This window comes from Chinchilla lanigera, unplaced genomic scaffold (assembly GCF_000276665.1).
Source record: "Chinchilla lanigera isolate Chin_1 unplaced genomic scaffold, ChiLan1.0 scaffold00018, whole genome shotgun sequence".
NCBI classification, from domain to species: domain Eukaryota; kingdom Metazoa; phylum Chordata; class Mammalia; order Rodentia; family Chinchillidae; genus Chinchilla; species Chinchilla lanigera.
The window spans coordinates 3,262,037-3,288,109 of NW_004955419.1; the positions used below are offsets into that span (position 1 = coordinate 3,262,037).

The following is a 26,073-nucleotide window of genomic DNA, read 5'->3' on the forward strand; positions in this document are numbered from 1 at the left end:
ACAGAAGAAAAAAAAAAAATTCCTTTTCCCATTGGGCCTCTTAGTGAGACTGTGTCTTTTTTTTTTTTTTTTTTTTTTTTTTTTTGGTCTTTTTGAGACAAGGTCTCGCTATGCAGTCCAGGCTGGCCTTGAGCTCACTTTGTAGCCCAGGCTGGTCTCAACTCACAACGATCCTCCTGCTGCAGCCTCCCGAGTGCTGGGATTACAGGCGTGCACCACACCTGGAGAGACCATGTTTTAAAAGGAAAAGTAAAAAGGGCTGGGGTAGGCTTTAGTTCCCCATATGAGGCGAAAAATCTCTTACTTCACAGAAACAGGTTCTTTCAGTGTCTCACTATGTAGCCAAGGCTGGCCTTGAACTCACTGTTTAGTCCAGGCTAGCCTCAAAATTATGGTGATTCTCCTAACCCAGCCTCCTGAGTACTGGTATTCTGGCATGTGCCACTACACTTGATTTAGAAACAGGTACTTTAAAACACTGTCGGTTTTTTTTCCCCCTCTTTGCTGGGGCTTGAACTCAAAGTCTTTGCACTGGGTTACCTACCCAACCTTTATTTTTTCTTAAAAATAGGGTCTCACTAAATTGCTGAGTTGCCCAGGCTGAGCTGAAAGTTTGCAGTCTTTCTCTTTTAGCCTCCCAAAATTCCAGGATTGCAGGCATGTTCTACCACACCTACTCTTTTTGTTTTATCCTCATATGTGTACCTGAATTTCCATATAAATACTATTAAAATTGGAAAGGGATGGGCCGGAGATATAGCTCAGTGGCATAAGTGTTTGCCTGGTAAGCGCAAGGTCCTGAGTTCAATTCCCAATACCAACAAAAAGGAAAAGGATTTAGTCTCAGGCATGGTGGTACACATCTGTAACTGCAACACTTTGAGAACCAGAGGCAGGAAGATTGGAAGTTAGAGCCCACCCTGGACAACTTAGTGAGACCCTGTCTCAAAACAAAAAATGAAAAAAGATCCAAGTGTGGTGTTGCATGCCTGTAATCCCAGCACTCAGGAGACTAAGACGGGAGGATTGCCATGAGTTCAAGGCCAGCCTGAGCCAAATAGTGAGTTCAAGGCCAGCCTGGGATACATAGCATGACACTGTCTCAGATAGATGGGTAGGTGAGAGAGATGGAGGGAGGGAAGGAGAGAGAAGAGAGAATGAATGAATGAGTGAGTGAGTGAGTGAGTGAATGAGTGAATGAATGAATGAATGAGAGAGAACAAACTGTGTGTGTAGCTCAGTGAAAAGGCCCTGGGTTCAATCCCTAAGTCCTGGAGAGGGTAGGGTATACAAAGAAAAGGATACAGTGGTATATTTTGTAGTACCAATGAGGAAATTGATGAATTGGCAAGAATATAGATGGAGAGATGTGATGAAGCATAAAAATGTTAACTACAGAACCCAGATGTATATAAGCATCACCACGTAGTTCTTTCACCCTTTCTAATTTTTATTGTTTTACTTTTTATATTCGGTGTTAGAGGATAGGCTATCCACTGTCATTAAGCATACATAGAAGTCCAGAGTAATAGTGTGATTTAAGATCTCCAGGTCTATGGATTGATGACCGGGTTTGTCTTTCTTGCAGGTTAAGTTCAGTGAACTAACTGTTGACATGTTCCGGATGTTACAAGCCCTGGAAAGGGAGCCAATGAACTTAGCCTCTCAGATGAACAAGCCAGGAATGCAGGTGATCTGCTCCCTATATTTGCAAAGGTGGTGACATTCTTGCTGCTTCTGCTCTTCACGGGGTACAGCCTGCCGTTCAGCAAATGCTAGGAAATGTGGACAAAGAACTCTCCTGATTGGACACAGAGAAATCAATAAGCATAATTCCAGTAACACTGAGGAAAAGAAGGATACGTGGTAGGGAAGAGAAAATAGGTATTAATCGTTCATCTGTCAAACATAGCTTGTATGTGTGCTGTTTTCTGTGTGTAAATATAGGAGTCCGCTGACAAGCCTACCAGACGAGAAAACCCCCATAAGTATCTGCTCTACAAACCAACCTTCAGCCAGCTCTACACATTCTTAGCAGCATCTTTTAAGGTAAGAGTGACCCAGTAATTCTTCTTTTTTTTGGTGGTGGTGGTTTTTTTCCAGTACCGGGAATCGAACTCACATCCTCGCACTTGCCAAGCGGGCGCTGTGCCACTGAGCTAAATCCCTAGCCCGACCCAGTACTTCTTACTACACAGGAAAAGTATGCTGTAAGGGGAATTTAAATCACTCTTCTCTAAATATTTGAATTAAGAGTTTGGGTAAAACACAAAAATTAAAACATCTTTAGAATAACGATCCTAACATGGCAGTTTTTGAAATGAAAATTGCTTACGATGTGGTGAATGATTCCTACCATGAATTAAGGAGAATATTGATTATCATTCTCTTTATTCCAGGTTTTTATTACTAAATTACTTTAGGTGTAACAGTCAGTGCAGAACTGAAAAACAAGAGCAGAATACATAGCATGACATATATTCAGGCAGCCCTGTAAAACATCTTTTTTGTTTTTATTTTTGAGACAGGGTCTCATTTTGTAGTCCAGACTGGCCTCAAATGCAGGGTAATCCTCCTTTCTCAGTCTCCCTAGTGCTGCCATTACAGACGTGCTCCACCACTCCTGGCGAAATGTCTTGGTCATCTGAAGGAATGATGAAAAATTAGGAACATTCTCCCCAAAGCTGAGGGGGAGTCTGTCTTTTAGATGTATAATGTAGATCTTTACTTCTCCATTTCAAGTTTACACAGATCATTCTCTAAATGTTGGGAAAGGAAGCAGAGAATGTCTTTACAGCTTTTGGGAACCCTTGTACGTTACAAATCAATACGGAACTTTTGCTGTGCAGATGATTCTAAGTCAGAACCACCAAGGGTGACTCTTCCCTCAGAGAAACAATTGTATGTTAAATTTTTGTGTTATCCGCAACTTTAAATGTCTTGACTTTTAAATACTTCTGTGTTGTTATCCCGGTTTTTTGTTTTGTATATGTGATTTTCTTTAATTCCAGGAGCTGCCTGCCAATAGTGTGCTTCTGATCTACCTGTCAGCCACTGGAGTTTTTCCCACAGGTCGTTCTGATAGTGAAGGTACAATAAAGGAATGCTCCCTGTTGTGAGCAGGGCTTGAATTTTCTGTTTTCTACAAGACGGTGGCTCAGGCTTTCTACAGAGGCTTCCAAATTTAAAACCTGATCTGTCATTGATATGACAATCTTGCAGATACCCTAGTCTGTTTTATATCCTGGAATGTTATACTTTGAGGTATAACAAAGCACTAGAAAATTCATATATTAAGTGCATGGTTCACTATCAGTTTTGCCCAAAAGCATCACATGGGATTTGATGTTTTAAGTTGAAAAGAATAATGGATAACCAAGCAAAATTATTTAACTTCACATCACTAAATTGCATTACGTCTTTGTAGAAATCAGTATACTTTTGTAACTGTGAAAGTTCAAGTCCTTGTTATGATGTTTTTAGTCCTTTTTTGCCCTTTATTTTGTTTTTATTGATTCAGTCTGTAGAATATTGGGATGCTGTTTCAGAATAAAATCTTAAAATTATCCAACATGTATGAGTCCAGAAATTGGTCAGAATAGATGAGTAACTCAGATTTAAATAAGGCAATTAAATTTGGGAGGAAAATTTTTTTCTTAACATTTTCCTACTCATCTGTTTGTTGAAATCTGCATTCCTTTATAATGTGCATGCCCCTGCCATCTTCCTTGCATGACCTACAGATTCTTTTAAAGTGTGAAAACAAAAACAAAGTAAATAAATTTATAGTCTCTATCCTTGTAGTGATATTTTAAAAGAATATAATACCTTTTTTACATTTAACAGTTTCTTCGCGTGTAATAAAGCTAATAATGTTATTTACAAATAATTATTTCCATGTCATATATTGTTAAATCAGGTTTCTATGTCTCTGCTTAACATACTGTCCTCTTATTTTAATTTTTCAAAGTATAGTATGTAATAATGGAATGATTCTTTAAGAGAAAGAATTCAGACATGCCAAATTGCTGTCCCAGTTAAATAAGAGTTACCTGATTCCCATGAGTAGTGGAAAACAGCTAACTTCAAAACCAGAACTAATGTGGCTGATAGTTATAATAGTGGATTCTTCACATGCTGAAATTTGGCAATATCTGTTATAAAAAGGAAATTTTTGTCAGTGAGAAATTTCCCATACCATTTAAATTTCTCCCTTAATTTTATAATTAGTGGCTTCATTTAAAGTTGGATTTATTTTAAGAGCTTAAGATTTCAGACTGCAATGGTCTTTGTAAAGTAATTTGGTAAACTGGAGTTTTAAGTTTTGTTTGAGGTGAGTCTCACTATCCAGTTCAGGCTGGCCTTGAGCTCACTTGTAGCCCAGGTTGGTCTTGAACTCAAAATGATCCTCCTGCCTCAGCCTCTCTAGTGCTGGTATTACAGGCATGTGCCACCACGCCCAGCTGATAGTAATTCTGAACATAGTAGATCTGTGTTCTATTAATTAATCTGGATGCATACTCTCCATCCATCCATCTGTCCCTAAATGGGATACAGTAGATTCTTGTTCTGTTTCTTATTATATTATGTTGAAGAACTACTAAATAATTAAATGATTTTTTTAAAAGAATTGATACCAGCAGCATGCTGAAATCATTTAAATACTGCATTAAATTAAAATTTAAAAATAATTAAAATGCTTCATAATTATCTTCCACTGTCCCAGTGAGAGATTCACACAGTACTTTTGCATCTGAACATCAGGTCAGAGTTACTCTCCAGTTGAAGTCTAGGATTCTTCCCTTTGTTTTTATAGGTCCTTATGATTTTGGAGGTGTACTTACTAATAGTAACCGAGATATTATAAATGGAGATGCTATCCACAAACGAAATCAATCCCAGAAGGAAATGCACTGGTATGTATTCTACTATATCCCCTCATAAAAACTGTAGTTGTCTTTCTTTTAAAATATTAATTGAAGTGGGGACTTTTTCCTAATACTAGAAAAGTTCCCTTAGGCTACTATTAGTAATATTTACTTGGATGCCAGCCATATTTAGGCCCTGACTGTCCTAGGAAATTAAAATTTCTGGCTGATATTCATCAAATACATTTTACTGAGTATCCAGTATAATCAGACACTTTTCAATCATTGAGGTTGTAACAATGAACAAAATTGTATTCTAGTTGAAGGAGACAATAAATATATACATAGATAAGTATGTTAGGTCATGCTACATGTTAATAGGAAGTTTTTTGGATGATGGTGGTGCTGTGCATCGAACCTAGACCCTCATGCGTGTCAGTCAGGTGCTCTACTATTTCAGCTGCATCGTCAGCCTGAATACGTACTTTATAATGTAAGGTTCTTTGGCTTTATGTAGCACAAATGAACTTAGTTGTATTATTTCAAATAGAATTTCATCTGTGAAAGTTTGCTAAATTTTTAAGCATAGTTCTTTTACTGCTTGTACTGTTATTGGCTCCAGAATTTTTCTAGTTGAAAGAGAATGCAATCTGATTATGCAGGTAAATAAACTTGACTGGAATTGCATTTCTAATAATGGTTTACATTGAAGGGTCAGCTGTTCATATTGAAGAACAGGTAAGGGAGACCAGACTGGTAGATACTGCAGATTATGCATGTAATGGCTACAGGTCCTCTAAGCCACTTTTTGGTGCTGTTATTGACATTAGTTTCAAATTATTTGTTAGAAATATATAACAGATGTACAAAAAGGTGCTAAATAGCACTAATCATCAGGGAAATGCAAATTAAAATCATACTGCTTCTCACCTATCAGGTTGACTGTTGCCAAAAAGACAAGAAGTAACAAGTGTTGATGAGGATGTGGAGAACAGGGCACGCTTGTAGACTGTTGGTAATACTGTAAGTTGGACAGTCATTACAGAAGACAGTTGGCGGCTCCTTAAAAAAATAAAAATATAGCTGTCATGCAATCCAGCAATCCCATTTCTGGATATATATCCAAAGAAATGAAAATACGTCTCTCAGTAAAGTATATCAAAGGGATATCTGCACCCCCATATTCATTGTAGCAATATTGACAATAACTAAGGTATAGGCACAACCCAAGTGTTCGTTGTAGGACATACATACATGCTCACATAGCAGAATATTTTCTAGCCATGAAAAATGTTGGAAATCCTATCACTGTCGACATGTGTGAACCTAGAGAACATTAAGTGAAATAAGCCACACACAAAAAGATAAATACTGCATGATTTCACTTGTATGTAGAATTTTTAAAAGTTGAGTTCATAGAAACAGAGTGGAAAGGTGGTTTTCAGGCTCTGGAATTGGGGGAAATGGGAAGATTTGGTCAGAGCATGCAATCTTTTAGTTATGAGTAAGTTCTAAAGATCTGAGGTATAGCATTATGATGATGGTTAATATTATTTACTTGAAATTTGCTTAACCCAGTATCTCAGTTAATTTTCTCGTTGCTGAGACAAAATACGCAACACCCGCAAGATAATGGAGGGAAAGTTTGTTTTGACTCACAGTTTGTAGAGGATTCAGTTCATAATTGCCTGGGTCCACGGCACTGTGGCATGGCATAGGGGCATTGGAGAGGAAAAGAATTCATGGTGTGGAAGGCAGAGAGCAACGAGCAACAAGCAGCCAGCATGCCTTTCTTTCCCCTTTATCCCATCCAGGCTGCCAGCCTTTTGGATGGTGTCACCCAGAACTATGCTAATTCCAGTCAGCAGACTAATTTAGTACCACACATCCTTAATCCGAGTAACACATATCACATACTCTAAATCCCACCACCCACAAAAAGCCCCACCTATGATGGCATGAGACTTAGAGGGGATATCTAGATACTAGCCATAACAACTACTCTCACATGCACATAAACATACACAGAGGACAGTATGTGGGGAGGTGCATGTGTTTATGAATTTGATCAGTGGTAATTACTGCACAGTGTACATATGTGACAAGTATGGGAGACACCTTGAATATGTAGTTTTTGTCATTAGAAAAAGAAAAAATAAATCGAAGTTTGATGATATTGCTCAATGAAACATTTTTAATGTTTAATTTTAATATGTTTATTTAAAAACATTAAATATTTAATTTTAAATATTTAATATATTTTGATATGTTTATTTAAAAAATAAATATTTATTTTACGTTAATGTTACTATACAGCTGGGTAGGAAGCTGAAGCAGAAGTATGAGTTTGAGTCCAGTCTGAGCTACATAGCAACTTCAAGATCAGATTCAAGACCTGTCTCCAAAAAAAAAAAAAATCGGCACACATATACACATTGTCCACTAAGTCATGGGAAAGTGCGCGCACACCACAGTGCTGACTCTGTGGCAGTGGTTCTGAAATGCTTTCTGGACTTAACCTTTTGGGTCAGTAGATCTTCTGTGGGTCAATAAGTTTACCTGTTCAGCAGCGGCCCAGGTGACTTTGATACTACTGTCTAGAGAAAACAAGGGATAATAGAAGGGGTTTTCCTACTTACTGTCTATAATATTAACATATAGCTTGAAATAATTAAAAAATGTTTAAAATAGGTATAGAAAATGAAGACTCATTGAAATATAGATCTGATTGTGTTACTACATTTAATTTTTAAAACAAAATATGAAACATGTAGCTCTATTCTGACTTCGGAGCTTTTTGTGCTGGACATTTAGCCATTTTTACCTACATAGACTTCTCATATATTCTTGAGAGCTTGTTTGGAAGTTCTAGCAAGGGAGAGCAGCTGCTCATATCCCTGACTGAGGAAGTGGGGGGCGGTTGTCCTCTTTGACTGAGTGCACAGCTTCAGGAGGGACACACATGGAGCGGTGAGGGAGGATGGAGACACCCGCCTAGCCAGCCAGATCAGCCAAACCAACCCTGGCAGTCAGCAGGGTGACAGCTGTCGCAGCCAGATTGCTCTCACATCCGTATTCTTTTTTTTTTTTTGGTCCTTTTGAGACAGGGTCTCGCTATGCAGCTCAGGCTGGCTTTAAGCTCACTTTGTAGCCCAGGCTGGTCTCGAACTCGCAACGGTCCTCCTGCCTCAGCCTCCCGAGTGCTGGGATTATAGGCGTGTGCTACCATGCCTGGCCTGACATCCGTATTCTTGAATAACAGTTGTTTCTGAACTTTTTTCTTTTAATAAAATTTTTAATAAAATAAACTTGACTTTCCCAGTAAATATAGTCATGTTTTTGTCCTTTGCTTAATTAATCTTTGTTTTTCTCTCAGTGCTGTGATGGAAAGAAGCCATGAGCAGACCAAACTGAAGAATAAGATTTCTGACACTTTGGCCACCATGGTCACACAGTTCCTCATTGTTGTTGTTGCTGTTTCCCCAGCCTTCATCCTGGAGATCTCTACCCTTTCACAAGGAAGCCCCTGTTTATCATTGTGGATTCTTCCAACAGCGTTGCATACAAGGTGAGTGCCCTGAGAGCCAGTGCGTGTGTGGACTTCCCGGTACCACCTTAGGGGTACCCACTCTCAATGTGCACCTTTTTATTTGCTTTATTTTACTTAATTTTACAATTCATATTTAGTGTTTCTTTTCATTTGAGGTTGTGCCTGCTAGTCAGAATCTGGTGCTATGAATAGAAATGAGAAGAAAGCGCATGAATGGCCACTCAGTGGAAACTAATAAATCCTCCTGCAGGAAAAAAAACTCAAGATTTCCAAGATCTCTGGTGGGAGGTTTATTTTTGTTACATAACCCAGAACAATTTCTTTTTATAGAGGTACAAACATATGGGTGAATTTTATTTTTTAGTTTTCAGACATTTTTTCCTTCTACACAATGAGCTACTGTAGTTTAAGTGAAACTTCTATCTCATATTACACAGTGATAGTCTTTGAATATTAACATATTGTTTCTGTTTTCTTTTCAGATTTTTAAATGTCTTTACTAATGACAAATAAGTTGCTCATTCCTCTTTGTACTCTTACTGGTTTTGTAGACACAGCTGACCCACTTTGTCAGGACAGCATCATGTGGCTTTCCTTGTGTGTTCACGCTGGGTTGGTGTCTTGAAAAGGAACTATCTTGTTCATTCTAGTATCAGCCAACATCAGTCATTCTTACCATGTTGCTTCCCATCATGGAACCACTTCTACTTGGGTGGAATTTCAGAATTAGCTTCATAACCTACACTTGCTGCCCATGTTTTCCACCTAGAGGTGGAAATTTCAGACCTCCTGAGCCATATAGATCTCCATGTTCATTGTGCCTCTGCCACCAATTCTTGTTTCTCTCGAGATATCAGCTGTAACTTTTCTCTCCTTGGCATCTTTGTTCTCCCATCTCACGTTGGTAAATCATCAACTCTTCCTTCTTTCTACACTGTTCCTCTTGTCTCAATTGTATTTCTTTACATTCCTTCCTCCCTCCCTCTGTTGCTTTTTTCTTCCTTCCTTCCCTTTCTCCCTCTTTCCTTCCTTCCTTTCCTCCTTCCTTTTCCCTCTCTCTTCCTTCCTTCCTTCCTTTTTTCCCTTCCTTCCTCCTTCCTTTCTTCTTCCCTTCCTCCCTTCTTTTTTTTTTCTTTTTTCCGGTACTGGGAATCGAACTCACGACCTTGCACTTGCCAGGCAGGCACTGTGCCGCTGAGCTAAATCCCCAGCCCCCTTCCTCCCTTCTTCTCTTTCTCCCTTCCTCCCTTCTTCAGGTTCTTGCTCTGTAATTCAGGCTGGCCTTGAACTCACAGCAATCATGCCTCAACCTGCCAGGTGCTGAGATTACGAGCACGTGCCACCACACCTAGCTTTTGCCTTTCTTGACTGTGAACTTCTTCCATGCACCTTAATTTTTCGTAGCATCTCATCAAATCTTGACGCAAAAGATTTGGATGATATTCATGATAAGTGTCTTCCATTTCACTTTCCAGTTTATCTTTTGTATCCTTTGTGATTTTTTTTTTTCAACTTGTTCCCTTTGTTTCTCATTTCATCCAAGGATTTCTATTGCTAAGAATGTTCATAATCAAATGTGCCATGCTGAGCAAAACAACGTTGTATTTCCCTCTCCTTCTGATACATTGGATTCTTCTGGCCAAGTTTCTCAAGAAGACCATCTTTATCATCCAGTTATTCATGCAGTGGTTCCCCAGTGACTGACCAAGGAGTTTTCAGTAGCAGAATATCTGCACTGCATCTTTCAAATGCTTCTCTTGCTGCTGCTTTCGAAGCAATTCAACAATGCCTTTCCCTCTAGATGTTCCATGATCATGCATAATTACAACAACCAAACTGGTTAAAGCCTTCTTCCAACAGTTCATTGGAAACATTAGATAAAAATTGTGAACAGAAAGAGCAGCAGCATGTGTAGTAAAACAAACTCGAACCTGTGTGCTTCTCATGGGTGTGTCATCAAGTTCAGCTTTGGCAATTTTGGACAAGGCTCTAGGTTCAAATTAATAAATTTGAATCCTTCCCCTTTTTTGTTACAAAGCTCTGCTGGTTCTCCATATTTAGCAGTCTCTTGAATTCACCCCTGTGATATCAGCAGATCCACCTGACCTACATGGGAGTCAAAATACTATTTCATGTATACATAATTTTTAAAAAATTATGCCAAACAAAAAGTGACACTGAATACCTAAAATAAGTTGCAGTGGCCTAACTGGAATACTTTTTTATATATTTCACTATGGAAGCAATGCTTTTCAATGGTTATAAAAGGAATGCCAACAGCAAATGCCAAAACTTCAGGGTTAAATAGTAGAATTCAAACCACAGTTACTATAGGAAAATGAAAACAAAATCTTTAGAGTCGTTTGTATTGTGTTAGAATGATTCATTAGTGACAAATACATTCAGAAATCTTCTGGGTGCTTGAATTTACTGCTTAAGCCTATTTCTGATGTAGGTGTTCATATTTGTATTTAGAGGGAGAAACAAGCATTAGTAAATTTATTTCAGGAGAGCAGTTGAAAAATCTAGCTTGTCTGGTAGCCGAGAGAGTTGACTGTAAATATGTTTTCCATTTTGTTTTCATGGTTAGGTTTATTTTTAAAAATTATGCTCTAACCCAGGCATGGTGGTATACACTTTTAATTCCAGCATTCAGGGGGCTAAAGCAGGAGGATCACTGTGAGTTCACAGCAAGCCTGGTCTATTTATCAAGACCCTGTCTCAAAATATTTTTAAATTAATTTAATTTAGTGTAATTAATCTGAATTCTAGGAACACCCAAGCCATCTTAAATATTTAATTATATTTCCTGCTACCCATTTTGTTGGGTTTCATATTACAGGGTTTGATTTTTAGAAAAGTTAGCTGTATAGAGTACTTTCTTAACCTGTGTCTTTTCGTTGTGAGAGGTGGAGGGGTAGGAGGCTGCTGCAAGGAAGGGCTTGCTTACTGTTTACCTTGCTTAAACTTTGAAGGACAGAAGAGCATGGGCAGTATGTACCTGTGTGGGACTCACAGGAAGCACCCTGTGACTTTGTCAGTGAGAAAGACTCATTTTAGAGTTTAATGATATGACAAAATATATTGATATCCTGGGGTCACATGTTATATGTAATGTTTCCTCATATGCATTTAAAGTATTTTATTTTTCTCAACTTGGATATTATTGTATGCCACTTTTTATATTCTGAAGAATGTCATTCATTGTGTATCTGTTATGTCCAGAGCACTATTTGAATAGAGAGTGAATATCTGATGCTGATTTTTAAAAATACTTCTGTGTGAAATTGGAAATTTACTTACTGATTTTATTCCAGATCTCACTATTCTGATGCCAGGACAACTGTGGGATGATAGGAAGGGTCATTTGTGTTTGTTTACCTTGGGTGGGCCATGGGAGTATCACCCCTCTGAAAAGTTAAATTATCCAGAGCATACTGACCTCCAGAACTGAGTGGGGAGCCCTTGTGCAGTAGGCAGAGCCTACCATGGCACAGATCAATTTGGTTTTTTTAAAAATTACTTGGACTTAATGCATTCAGTTCACAACTGACGTTGTCTGTGGGAACACATGAAAAATACTAATATATACTTCTCCCACAAAAGCATGTGAAGAAGTGTTAAAACTACCATTTTGGAAGTTTCTAATAAAAAAGGAAAATCAGTATCTGTGTGTATCTGTGCGTGTGTGTGCACACGTGCATGCGTGTGTGTGTTACAACCTAGGGCTTTCACACTGAATATCCCTAGCCTTGTTTTGTTTTGTTTTTAAATTTTGAGATAAGGTCTCACTAAATCGCTAAGTTGCCCAGGGTAGACCCAAACTCAAAATTTCTACTTCTCCTTCTGCAGCCTCCCAGCACACTTGGATTACAGGCATGCAGTACCATTCATGGCTTGATATATTATTCCTTCCCTTCTTTTCCTTTTTCTCTTCTTTTTATCTTTTTAAATTTTTGTGCATAGCTTTACCCCTTGCTGTTGGCAGCATGGCCAGGCTCCCGCCTGTCTTGATGTAGTACTTCTTGAGCACCTAGTTTGCTTGTTACATATGTCTTGCATATATGAATATTTTATGACCGTATTTGTGTTTCTTAAATGTTTCTTCATTTAAGTACAGTAGTGTATTTCATGTGTATTTAAATATTACTTTTTATTTCTATGAAAGTAACTCATATATATGTATGAATTTGTAGCAGAATGTGAGGTGAATGTGATAACCACTACATTACGGGATGCGCTATGTAGCAGGACATGGTGGAGCATGTCTGCTGGGATTCCAGCACTTGAGAGGCTGAGGCTGGAGGATCGTTTCAAGTTCGAGACCAGCCTGGGCTACAAAGTGAGCTCAAGGCCCAGCCTGAACTGCATAGTAAGACTCTGTCTCAAAAAAAAAAAAAAAAAAAAAAAGACAAAAAAATTTGTGTTCTCCATTTTTTCTGTGCATCTGAAATATTCAGAGCCCCTTTTAAAACTATTTGTACTCAAGCTGCATCTTTTTGTGTGTGTGTGTCTTTTTGAGACAGGGTCTCATTGTGCAGTTCAGGCTGGCCTTTAGCTCACTTTGTAGCCCAGGCTGATCTCAAACTTGAAACAATCCTCCTGCCTCAGCCTCCTGAGTGCTGGGATTACAGGCATGCACCACCATGCCTGGCTAAGCTGCATTTCTTGTGGTTCTGATTCATTTGACCTAGGGTTGACCTCCAGCTATCAGGTTTTGTGTGCTTGTGTGTTTGTTTGTATTTCAAGGCAGGGTCTGTACATGTTGTCCAGGCTAGTGTTGAACTCCTGGACTTAAGCAATTTCTCTGCCTCAACTTCCCAAACACCTGGAACTACAGGCATGTGCTACAGTACTGACTATGCCTAATTTCATTGTGTTGTCAGGGTGAGAACTACCAAGTCAGAAAGTTCTTCAAGTTTGTTGCGAAAAACAGTACTCATCACCTCTCTTGCACTGTCTGCAGCTTTCTCTTTCCAGATGCTACTATTTACATCTTTCCTAGTTGATGATTTTGTTATTTATTTTTGTAAGTAATATGCTGATATTTGGTAGTTCTTGAGATTTCACTTTTAGGCATTATGTATTGATTTCCCATTATGAAAGAGAAATGGAGCTCTTTCTTCTTCCTATCCCCAGTTCACATTTCTACATTTTCCAACCTTTATCCATATAATAATTTTCATAGATAGTTTTGTCTACATAATCTTAGTTAGGTCAATAGTGCTTGTACATACTATTTCGACTAGAAAATGCTCTGAAATGGTACACTGCAGTGTAAACTATGATTATATTTCCTTTTCTCTCAAATTTTTTTTATAAAACCTTTTTTTCATCTTTGCTAGAATAAATAATTGTCTTTTTCTAAGCTACTCGTTAATCTAACCCCAAACACCTCAGTTGTCCTCAGGTGTGTGTGTGTGTGTGTGTGTGTGTGTGTGTGCGCGCGCGCGCGCGTCTGTGTATGTGATTAAGTACATGGGTCTTTATGTCTCCAATGCCTCACAATTACAGATACTTAAGAAGGGCTGAGGATGTACGTTAGTGGTATTGCGCTTGCCTAGCATGCTCAAGGCCCTAGTTTCATTCCCTAGCACTACAAGAAAAAAGGCAACAGCCAGAAAGTTCTTAATAAATATGTGCTGAATGATTAAACGGAGGCATTGTTCTTACTTTATACTTGAGGAAACTTTGTGGAGACTAAGTATATAGACTAATGCTTCTGGCCCATCTTTCTTCTTATCCACAGCCCACGGGTTTTCTACAATTAGGAGAAAAGGAGTTCATGCTAGTCTGAGCCTCATTGAGAATAGCAGAGTGATTGAAATGCAGAGATCTGTGAAGTGGCCTATATTTTCACTCTCGGGTTTCTAGTGGGGTTAAACTAGGCAAGTCGACTGGCTTTTTCTGAGGTAGTGTGGTCTAACAAAAAAATGCCCTTAGTAATTTTGAGGAATGCTTCTTTTAGTCCTGCTTTCTTTCCCTTGGAAGAACAAAATCCTTTTGAGCATTTAAATATTTATGACATATCTGGATCTCTGCCAGTGAAACGACTCACGCTTTTGTCAAAAGAGCCATGTTTATCTAAACAGCCTCATCCTTAAGTATCTGATGTGGTCTGTTAAGATAGTCACTATAAGACCCAGTTACATAAGAGCTCTTCCTGTCAGCCTCACTCTGCATTGAAAGGCCTTCTGGTGTGCTGCAGTTCTTCCGAGATGAAGCTATGTTTGGTTTAACCTGTTCAGGTTTGTTGAACTATTTGAATTGTTAGATTGTAATTTTTCATTACTACTTGAAATTCTTGGACATTATCTCGTTAAATATTGACTCAATCCTATGTGCCATTTCCTTCTGAACAAATAATTCAGCTTAAATGTTTTAGTCCTTGCCTAAAGTGCAGCCTGAGTTCAATTCTCCCAGCATTTTGATGAATCAGTAAGTGTATTGGACATTTACACTGTTTCATGCATCTGGTAACCTCTTAATGTACTTTGTATTGTTTTGTATCTCTGGTTTAGATTTGTATAATTTCTTCTGATGTAGCTGTAGTTCACAAATTCTGTCTTCAGCTGTGTCTAACTTAAATCCATTGAGTTTTATGTTGGTTATGGTAGTTTTCACTTCTACAAGTTCTTTGGTACTTTTTCAGGCATTCTGTTACTTTTTGTGGTTTCCTATTTTCAACCTTGTCCATTTTTTTAACTTAATGTTCATACTTATTATTTATTATGTCTCTGATAATTCCTGGATCTACAATCTAATTTTGCATTTTAAAACACAGATTGCTGTGTGCTCCCCTCTCCCCATGTACTTGACTACTTTTGGCTCAGTCTCTCTTATCTTTAAAATTGTAGGAAGTTCAGAAAGTAAGAAGTTCAGAAAGCCCTAAGATAAAAACAACTTCCTCCAAGAGGGTTTGCATTTGCTTGTGCCAAACCTCTCAAGGCACTACTAGCTTGGGACCTTGTTTGTGAAATCAAGTAAGTGGTGGAAATTTGGGCAGCAAATATTAAGGCAAGCCAGCTTGTAGTAATGACCTCAGCAGCTAATTTTAAAAAGAATTTTTTTATTTTGGAACCGGGAATCGAACTCAACACCTCATGCTTGCCAGGCAGGCGCTGTGCCATTGAGCTACGTCCTTGGCCCCGCAATAGCTAATTTTCTGTGGAAGGGGATATAATGTGTCAGTTCAATTGAGCACCAATGTAAGTTTCCTTATGGTCCTGTGAGAAGCAGTTACAGGCAGAAAGCAGATGTTAAATTTGGGTCTGGTTCATTGTTAATATTGAGAGCAAAGCTTCAGGATTCTACTTTAATGTGGGTAGATTTTCTGTTAGATTCTATTTTGACCAGATACTAAACTCAGATACCAGTGCCCTTTTCCAGGTGAGGCCTTCAAAACCTGCATTCAAGTTGCTGGATTGCCTCAGGGCAACAGTGTTCTAAAGTCTGCTTATTTTCTTCTACTGGTTTGACCTCATCTCTCTCTGACCTCATTCCTCACCTTTGCCAATCTCTGAATTCAGTCCATTCCTCTTATTTTCCAGCTGCAGCTAACCTCCTCACCCCAATATATGTGTGTTTGTGCATGTGAGTGCGTGTGTGTGCGTGCGTGTGTGTGTGTGTGTTGGGTAGGAATTGAACCCAGGGCCTTGCAAGCACTCCACCACAGAGCTACGTCTCTAGCCTTCCTCAAATATTACCTAATTTCATGACTTTAATTACTATATCTAACTAATTCTGTCTGACCACTTCCAAATACATTATCTGCAGGCCAGACCCCTCTCTAGAACTCTTCTTAAGTATCATCTGCCTACACCACAATCTCTGACTGGAAACCTGACTGTAGAGATTGCAAACTGACAATACCCAAGACAGTTACCATATTTCTTCTCCCTCTGTCCTCCCTCATTTTAGGTAGTGACCATTTAGCTTTTGTCGTTGCCCCCACCAGTATCTTGGTTTTGTGTTTGGTTTTGGTATTTTTTCCCTCCTATCTCACATCCGTTTCAGGAAACCTGTTCCATTCGACTCTACATAACCTAAATCTCATCACCTCATTACCATCCTGCTGGTCCATCCCACCGTCACTCACCTGAGTTATGGCAGTAGCTTCTCAATTAGTCTTCCTGCTGCCTTTGTGCCCCTGTAAATATACCTGGAACTCAGCTGTGTCCCTGCTCTGCATAAGACTTCCAGTGGCTCTCGTCTCACTCAGAACAGATGCCTTCTTTTTCTGCTTCCACACCCTCTACCCACTTCATCTCTGATCATCTCTCTTGCTATTCTTCAGATTATTCAGCCTCTTTCATTTTGTTCCCTCAGCCTCAAGTCCTTTTCCAAAGGTACCAACTTGGTTCTGCATATAGTTAAGTAAATGAAATTTGTTAGCATAATCTTCCCTAATTATCCTATTTCAAATCACAAAACTGAGCTCTCGGTTCTGAGAATGGGAGGAAATTATGAAGGTTTTACTGGAAATAAGAAGAAAAACTCGTGATAGATGTTTGTTGGGAGGGCATTCCTAGCACAAAATCAAGACTGCATTCCTTGCCCTCCCCTTATGAACAAGCAGAGCAAGGGAAGGGATAGTGTTTCAAAGGAAGTGAATTCATGAGTTCAAAGGAAAACTAGTTATCTGGGTTTTTGTTTCTTGAGGAGGAGCTGTTAGAGCTATTAACTAACTTAGCGTAACCTGGATAAGTCTTCTTCCTACAAGGAAGAATCTATTTTCCTGTTGTTGTGTTTTCTTTTACATTTCTGGCCTTCACCAGCAACTTGATTAACCAGCTACAGTACTTGAATTGGCTCTCTTATCCAACCCTATCCAGCCTACTCATAATAACTAAACTAAGGTACTGCAATAGTTAGGAGAGTCTTCTAGATCAGAAAATGACACCTTATATTTCACCATTTTTATTGTAATTTTTACATTTAAGTCTTCTTTTTTTTTTTTGAGGCAAACCTTGAACTCACTATGTAGCCCAGGCTGGCATCAAACTCAATGATCCTCCTGCCTCAGCCTCCCAAATACTGGCTTTACAGGTGTGCACCACCATACCCAGCACATTTAAATCTTTTTCTTTCTTTTTCTTTCTTTCTTTCTTTCTTTCTTTCTTTTTCTTTCTTTCTTTCTTTCTTTCTTTCTTTCTGTCTGTCTTTCTTTTTTCTTTCTTTCTTTCTTTTCCTTCCTTCCTTCCTTCCTTTCTCTCTCTTTCTTTTTTTCTTTCTTTCTCTTACCAGCACATTTAAATCAATCTTTCTTTCCTTTCTTTCTGTTTATTTATTGAAATGGGTTCTTACTGTGTAGCCCAGGCTGGCCTTCTGGCTCAGCCTCCTGAGTGCTGGGGTTATAGGGGTGCACCACCACACCTGGTTACATTGAAGTCTTTTGGTATATTTAGAATTTATCCTAGAATATGGTATGAAGTATGGGATAACCTTTTTTCTAGTTGGCTTTTCAGTTTCTCAAACCAATGTGAGCTGTCATTGTTATTATATTTAAAGAAGTCCTAAGTGTTTGGGGGTCTCATTCTGTCCAATTAGTTTTTTGCCTGTTCTGCCATATATTTTTAATTATGTCTTCCTTTTAGGGGGGGGAAGGGAAGAAGCAAGAATTGTTTTTATTACTTTTAATTTATTGAAAATAGAAATTCAAAGTCTACTTCTAGGACTACCAACAGATAACGCATGGATATACTGGATAGGCTCAAAATGCCCACCTCCCCCACTAAATGCTATAGCCTCCCCCATTTCTGAGCCCTGTCCCATTGGTTCTACCCAGAAGCCATGTGGAAGTGTATGGAGTACATGTGTAGTACATTTGCTCAGAGGAAAGTCACAAGTTTTGTGTCCCTTGTCACAATGACCCTAAATTCCTGTTAGGTGTGTTGAAGTCTTTTAATTATGTTTTAAAGTCTAAATAAGTCTAGTTACCCTCTACCCTGCCTTTTTTTCCCTAGCTGATCTGATTTCTTTTTTTTTTTTTTTTTTTTGGTTTTTCTCCGGTACCAGGAACCGAACTCACGACCTTGCGCTTGCCAGGCAGGCGCTTTGCCACTGAGCTAAATCCCCAGCCCCTAGCTGATCTAATTTTCCCATATTAACTTTAGAATTACCTTTTTCAGCTGCAGAAATAGTATTTTTATTGAGATTGGTTTAAATTTTAATAAATTAGTATACAACATTTTAGAGTGGATTTCTTTCTAAAAACAGTGTTTTTCTATTTGTTGAAACTTTCACCTTTACTGTTTAAAAGTTGTGTGTGTGCATACAAATGTGTTTCACATTCAGTTTACTGTTAGGAGTTTTATCTTGTCACTTTGCAAAGAGTTTATGATTTTACTTCCCATGTAGATCAGCCTTAATGCTTAAAAGGAAACTTGACTTTGTTTAATTCTCTCTGTAAATTAACATATTATCATCCTGATGTTACACAGTATGCTATGTGAGCAGCTCCTATGATCCTCTACAAGACTTGGATCCATTCCTTTCATACCAGTAGATCAGAGTTTAGAACCTTGTGACTGAAAGCTAAATTCTAGATCTTGAAAAATTTACTCTGGAACACACAGTGTAGCAGGGCATGATAGTCCACGCCTGTATTCGCAGTACTTGGGAGGCTGAAGCAGGAAGATTGCTGAGAGTTCAAGGATAGCCTGGACTGCATAGTGAGTTCAAAGCTAGCTTCAACTACATAGTGAGACCTTGTGTTAAAATATGCAGTGTGTGTTTCCTGATGGAGTGGTCTCTTGGTGGACAGTCAGATGACCTCTCCTTGCAACATGACAATCATTCATTTGCTTTTAAAAATCAGTACTTCTCTTAGTAAACTTCACTCTTGTGATAGCCATTTAGGAAGACTGTGTGGTAATTGGATAGACATGGTGTATGTGCAGCTGCTGCTGTCTACATCTGCTTTTTTGTTTTTATTTTGATGCTGGAAATCGAACTCAGGACCTTAAACTTGCCAGCCAGGCACTGTACTGCTGAGCTATATTCTGGCCTGCTTACGTGTTAAAGAGCCCAATCAATCTATGCACTAGTGATATACTGTGGAAAATTACTAAGTAACTACCACTGATCAAATCTTTAATGAAGATTTTAAATTCTTATATATTACAGAACTTCACAAACTTGTTTGGACAGCCCCTAGTCTGTTTGCTTTCTCCTACGGCATATCCAAAAGCTTTACAAGGTACGTTTTTCAGTGCCTGTTACTGAGTAGGATATGAATGGATGCTACATTTTGAATAATGTTGATATTTGTTTTTTCCTCCCATAATGATTATGTGTGGATTGATGGTGTTTAATGTGGCAGGTGTCAATCTGAAATATGTCCAGAAGCCTTGCCAACAGCCAGACTTCCTTAATGTGCTACGGTTAGGCCTTGAGAAATTCCTCCTTGAGAGAGGTGGTTCACTCCCTTGCTGTGGGGAACTCATGATGTGTAAATTTGAAATTTTGTTTTACAAGTGTTTATTTTGATTTGCTTGTCATATCCATGTAGCCTGATTTTCTTCATCTTTGATTACATATTTTAGGCATCTTTTAAGACCTTCAGATCAGTACTCCAGGACACCACTCAGTCTACCTGAGAGTTACAGTGACTTAACTGGCACAGCTTAAGGGTTTCCTTTTCTTTCTTTGCTTTTTTTTTTTTTTTCCTTTTTTCCTTTGTTTTACTTCTTAAATAAAAGAACCTCTTCTGAGTTTGCCAGAGAGACAAGTTAGTGTTTGGGTCATTTTTCTAATGGCTGAAAATTGAAAGACTTTTTCCTTTAGTGATTTGTCCTTAATAGGTAACACATAAAACCTAATTCTAACTCCCAGTCATTTAGTAGGTAGAGTACTAAAAGAGCCTTCACGCTGTTTTAGCAGTACTTGTCACTGTTTCACTATCTCCCTAACTGTGAATAGTGCTGGTGTCTCTGGGAGATGGCATTTTACTGCTACTTCCCAGCCAGAAGTCCTGTCTGCTGACATAGTTTGACACAGGAAGTGATGGTCAGCATTTGAATGCCTGAGAGAAGCTGGATACTTTCACCGTTGTTTTAAGGTAAGTTCTGCTGTTTAACAGGGAAAAACATATAGAAATTCTAAGTTTATATATTCAGAATCCAAATTACAAAGTGATAGAACTTACCTTCAAACAACGGTAAAATTCTCCTGCTTTGAGGATTTTGTCATCCTGTTGTCATTTCTGGAGGAGTGTAACCCTTCCCCACTACTTAAGAATGCTTTTTGCTCTCAATTTGTGTTATGATGATATAGCTTTATTTTAAATTACATGGTCAAATGAGTCAATACCAAGGTCACTGGGTCTGAAACACCATTGTGTGAAGGCAAACAGACCGAATGAATTTGACCTAGCCACTTACTAGCTGTGTGACCTTGAAAAGTTACTCAGACATTCTGTGCTTCAGTTCATCTATCAAGTGGAAACAATAGTACTACCTATCTCAGAAAATAATACTGGGTACATTAAAAAGCACTCCAATGTGCTATCATTATTATTACTATTCTTATTTTTAATACCTGTCCTTAATACTTTTCTGGTCCAGTATCCTATCTTTGTGCTATAGAGATAAGACCTCAGATATCTTAAATGAGTTGTTCAGTTACATAGATTCAAATTTCCCTTGTGAGAACATTGGGATTTATCCAATGGCATTGTTGTTGGCTCTCCATCTGGGCACAAAACAGAGGTATTTAAGTAACTGGAATGTCAGATAGGGTTTCTGCACTTTGTATATGAAAGTCTATAGTTCTTTCATTAGTAAAGACTTGCTTTATTTGCTCAACATGGTTATTCAACCTGGATTTGCCAGACACTGTGGTAGGTACCAGGGTGAGCACTCTGACCTGATAAGACCCAGTTATATCTCTCCCAGAGCCACAATCTGGAAGAAGATGAAACAGCCTGTAAGTGGTACAGCATTTCATAGGAGATGACAGAGCAGCACACACAGGAAACTTCTAAGCAGCACAAAAGGGTGAAGCGGGGAATGAGATGATGTCCAGTGTGGCCATCCAGCACATGCAGAATAGGATGGTGATAAAGGGTTACAGAATACAGTGTTCCAGCAGAGAAACTGCATGTGCTATGGGCCCTGAGACAAGAGAACTTAGGCAGCACTTCGAGAAATTAAAGTAGCTTCTTCTACGTGAAGGATATTGAGTGACTGAATGATGAAAAACCTAAGATTGGTTATGTGATTTAGGGGAGGACAATGAGGAACCATCAGGGGTTGTTAAGAGGGGAGCTTTCAGTTCTCCTCCCAGAGAATGGAATGGAGAGGGTCACAGATGGAAGTAGCAAGATGGTGGTGGCCAGAGCTCAGACAGTGACAAGGCAGCTGGCCAAATATCCTAAGCCCAGTGAACCAGGAATACTGTGTTGGGCTGGAGTGGGAGGAAGATCAAGGAGGCAGGAACACATGTCGAGTCTCTGGCACCAGTAGAAATGAGATTGACGAGAAGTATGTTTGTGAAAACTTTGTGAAGGGGAAAGGATTGGCTTTCAGTTATTCACATGTGAGTTTGAAATGCCTTTGAGAGTTAAATGTAGGAGTCTAGATCAACCCTGCCTGAAAGAAATGTAGGGTGAGTACAGTACTCACTTTGAAGGGGGCAGGTGTTGGAGCTGACAGTTGAATCCAAAGCCTTTACACTGAGCTACATCTCTAGCCCTCCCTTGCTTAATTTTTTTTCTTTCTTTCTTTTTTTTTTTTTTTGAGATAACTCTTGCTAGGCTTCCCAGGATGGCCTCAAACTGGTAATCTTCCTACCTTTGCCTCCCAGAGTGCTGGGCTTATAGGCATAAGCCACCATGCCTAACTAGTACCACACTTTAAAAGTTATGTAACACATAGGAATGTTTCCGGATGACATGGGACAGGGTTCCTGGAAGTGCTGCTTGGGGAGCTATGTGGTCACGGTTGTTGCGGGAGGAAGTCTAGCGGACTGCAGAGGTATGGAGGTCCACAGCAAATCTTTTGCTACCCTAACTTCGTCTCCCATTCAGAAGTACTGAGCGTCCAAAGAGCTGCTGATTGTGGGCAGTGCCCAAGGAAGTATTTGAGACAAGTTGCTCATCACCTCCAAGCCTAAATCCAGAAAAATGGCTACTCTTCAAACAGTTTGGATAGAGAGGAGTCCATTAGTAGACCAAGTTCAGTGGTCTTTCTTTCTCCCACAGAAAGTCCAGGCAAGTGAAAAGCTCAGAAAAGAAATGGAACCCACTGTTCCTAGTCATTTCAATATTGAAGATATCAACAGGACCCTTGGCAAAGTTATACAAGGGCATGTGGTCTTATGTGAGATGAACCAAGCAGATTCAAAAGAGGATAGTGGAAGAGTTCCTAAGACAGTTCAGAGGACAGTTAAGAGTCTGAGGACAAGGATGAAGACTGTCACCATGAATAACATTAAACTTTCTAATTTAGAAGGTGGAAAGGCAAGATTGAAGTTTTGGACAGCCCAGCAACTAAAAACAAGGAATAGTGAAATAAATGATCTAAAAAGAAACAGGTGCTACATACCTGCTAATTCTGTGAAAAAGAGTACAGCTCTGGGTGTTTGTGTTTCTGGTATCTACAGTGCTCTTATATGTTAAAAAGACAAACTTTCCACAAATCTAACAGTTTGAGCAAAGAACAACTCATGAATCAGGCAGCACTTAAAATGGAAAGGGGTTCAGAGAACTCTGCTGTGTAGAGAAGGCAGCACGCTTATGTAACTGAACACAGAGTAACTCAGTTAGTTACAGTGAGACCTTTGCCATGGCTGGACATGGTCCACTGGGGGCTTGGGATCGTCTGAATCTCAGCTGTTTGTGTTTGACTGAAACCCAATTATTTGTTACAAAAATACACTCCTATTTCAGCTGTTAAGAATTTTTCTTTCTGTGTGCTCACTTCAGCAGCACATATACTAAGAATTTTTCTTTTTGAGTCAAGTTATGTGCTGTGATTATACTTTCTTCTCTAAGTTTTGCTCAGTAGGGTGACTGTAGTTAACAAATAATTATTCCAAAACAACTAAGAGATACTCAATGTTTTGCTGCAAAGAAATGACAAATATTTGAAGTGATAGATACGTTAATTACACAAATATGATCATTACACATGTTTACGGATACCAAAACAACACATTCTATCATATACATTTAAAGAATTATGTGTCAGTATAAATAAAGTAAAGAAAAAATACATTCCTTTGAAAATAAGTCAGGCGTGGTGGTATATCCCTTAATCCCAGCTACTTGGAAAGCTGAGGCAGGAGGATTACAAGTTCAAGACTACCCTGGGCACTTCAGCAAGACCATGTCTCAAAACTAAGAAAAGGTAGTAGAAATGCAGCTCAATGTGAAGACCCCTAGGTTCAATCCCTAGTGCCCCCCGCTCCCCACGCCCCCAAAAAAGAGAGAAAAAGGAAAGTGAAATGAATGTTAACCATATGTATTCTTATACTAAGGTTTTGAAATCCAATTTATATTTACAGAGTGTCTCCAGGCTGTGTGCACATTGAGAATTATGAATCAGTAGGCATATAAATGGTAATTAAAATCCTATGTGCAGATGAGATCACTAATGCATAGGGCCAAAGAGAGAAAATGTTGATATTTAAGGGATAGGCAGAGAAAGAATTATTAGTAAAGGAGAATGAAGAACATTGGCAATTCTAGTACTCTTTACAGACTTCTATCTCAGTCCATAGGTGAATGCTTGTTCTATTTAGATAAAATTTGTTAGTTGGGGATAAAAAATAGTAAAGAATATGATATTTTTCCATTTTTCTTATATGTACTAGTCTCTATCTTAAGTTCAGCAGAAGGCAGTATGCTTGGAGTATATTTTTGTAGTTTTGTGGAAAATCTGCACTGTTGGATATATTTTAGTGATATGGCTCTAACATAACATTACCAGCAAATTAAAATGTTCCTGGTATACGGAGGGAAAAAAAAAAAGAATAACATTCAATAAAATGTTCCTGGTATAAATCTCTTAACCTTCTTAAAACTGTTATCTCTCTATATATAACATGTTTGTTATTGCAGATCAATCTCAACGAGGTAGCCTCTTCACTCTCTTTTTGAACAATCCTTTAATGGCCTTCCTGTTTGTTTCTGGATTGTCAAGCATGCGTAGAGGTCTGTGGGAAAAGTGCCAAGAATATCTTCGAAAAATCAACCGTGACATTGCTCAGCTACTGACCCATTCACGTTCAATAGGTACCCTACTAATATAACTACACACTTAAAAAAATATACTATATGGCTTAAAATGATTACTTATTTTAAATTGTTTGAGTCTTTAAAGGTATTTATCCCAGGCAGGAAAGTTGAGAAGGCTTTCCTGAAGTTGCCTCCCCTTTGAAACGTAATTTCCATATAAGCCTCCTTTTACTGTCACCTTTTCCTCATTGCAGATCAGGCATTTCTCCAGTTTTTTGGAGATGAATTCCTTCGCCTGCTTCTCACGAGATTTATCTTTTGTTCAGCCACCATGAGGATGCACAAGATTTTTCGGGTAGGCAAAGAATATTACTAAAGACCAGTTATACTATTTTAGTTACATAAGAATCATGTATTATATTTTACTTGTATTTGAAAAGTTTAAATAGATCCAAAATAATGTTTAAAAAAAGATTAATACTATTAAGACACATCCGAGTACCTACCATCTTATTCAAGATCATTTGCATTACTTTTGAGGCCTCTGTAGGTTCTCTGTGGTCCTACCTTCTTCAGAGTTGCAATTCCCATCTTGAATTTTATCATTATTATTATTTGCTTAGCTTTATAGTTTTGTCACACAGATTTATATTTCTGTACAACACATGAAAGCATCTGTGTTGCCTTTTTCCAGTCAAAATTATTTCTGAAGTTAAGCCATATTGGTAACTATAGTCTTCATTTGTCCTGACTCTGTATCACAAATTACCAATACAGGTTGACTCAAATTTTTATTATTATATAAGTGATGCCACTGTAAAATTCTTGTATCAGTTTTCTGGTACACATGTACAAGATTTTCTCTGGAGATATTCCCAGTAGGTCATAGGGTATAAGCTTGTTTAACTTTATGAGGTAATGGCACAGTGTTTTTCAAAGCAGGTCCCTCAGTTACTCTCACAAAGGAGTGTGTAAGGGTCACACTTACTCAGCTTTCCTTGCAACATTTATTGCCATTGTACTTTAAATTGTATGTGGGGGCTGGGGATTTAGCTCAGCGGCAAAAGCACCTGCCTGGCAAGCGCAAGGTCGTGAGTTCGGTTCCCGGTACCGGAGAAAAAAACCAAATAAATAAATAAATAAATAAATAAATAAATAAATAAATTGTATGTGATCTGGAAAGTGTAAAATAGTAAGTCATTGTTTTTTTAATTTTCACATCCAGGATTACTGTTGAGGTTGAGCAACTTCTCCTAAGTCTTATTCTGTGTTTCTCTTTGTATAAATTGTTTTCAAGTCTTTTGCTTGACTTGATAGTTTGTTTTGCTTCTTCCCATTCTGTGTATTCTTTTCTTCAAGTATTTACACTTGAAAAGTTTTTTAACTCTTTGTTTCAAAATATTACCTTTTTCCATTTTATTATAATTATAAAATGTAAAAGAATTATACAAAGAAAACACATACATACAATCTAG

At 38.4% G+C, this 26,073-nt stretch overlaps 1 protein-coding gene and 1 pseudogene across 4 annotated transcripts in view; both read left to right on the forward strand.

Annotated features, from left to right (window-relative positions):
* Scai (suppressor of cancer cell invasion) overlaps positions 1-26,073 on the forward strand; it is a 158,716-nt gene that overhangs the window by 124,292 nt on the left and 8,351 nt on the right. For 2 of the 4 annotated variants that reach the window (XM_005382478.2, XM_005382479.2), the window contains 8 exons: positions 1,589-1,690; positions 1,948-2,049; positions 3,012-3,090; positions 4,817-4,916; positions 8,355-8,436; positions 19,546-19,618; positions 24,482-24,655; positions 24,853-24,953. In XM_005382478.2, the coding sequence (XP_005382535.1) occupies positions 1,589-1,690; positions 1,948-2,049; positions 3,012-3,090; positions 4,817-4,916; positions 8,355-8,436; positions 19,546-19,618; positions 24,482-24,655; positions 24,853-24,953 (813 nt within the window). Of the gene's footprint in view, positions 1-1,588; positions 1,691-1,947; positions 2,050-3,011; positions 3,091-4,816; positions 4,917-8,354; positions 8,437-19,545; positions 19,619-20,340; positions 20,480-24,481; positions 24,656-24,852; positions 24,954-26,073 lie in introns of those variants that run through there. The other 2 variants (XR_260604.2, XM_013513153.1) reach the window with 2 other exon arrangements.
* On the forward strand, positions 21,226-23,591 carry LOC102015407 (annotated as a pseudogene).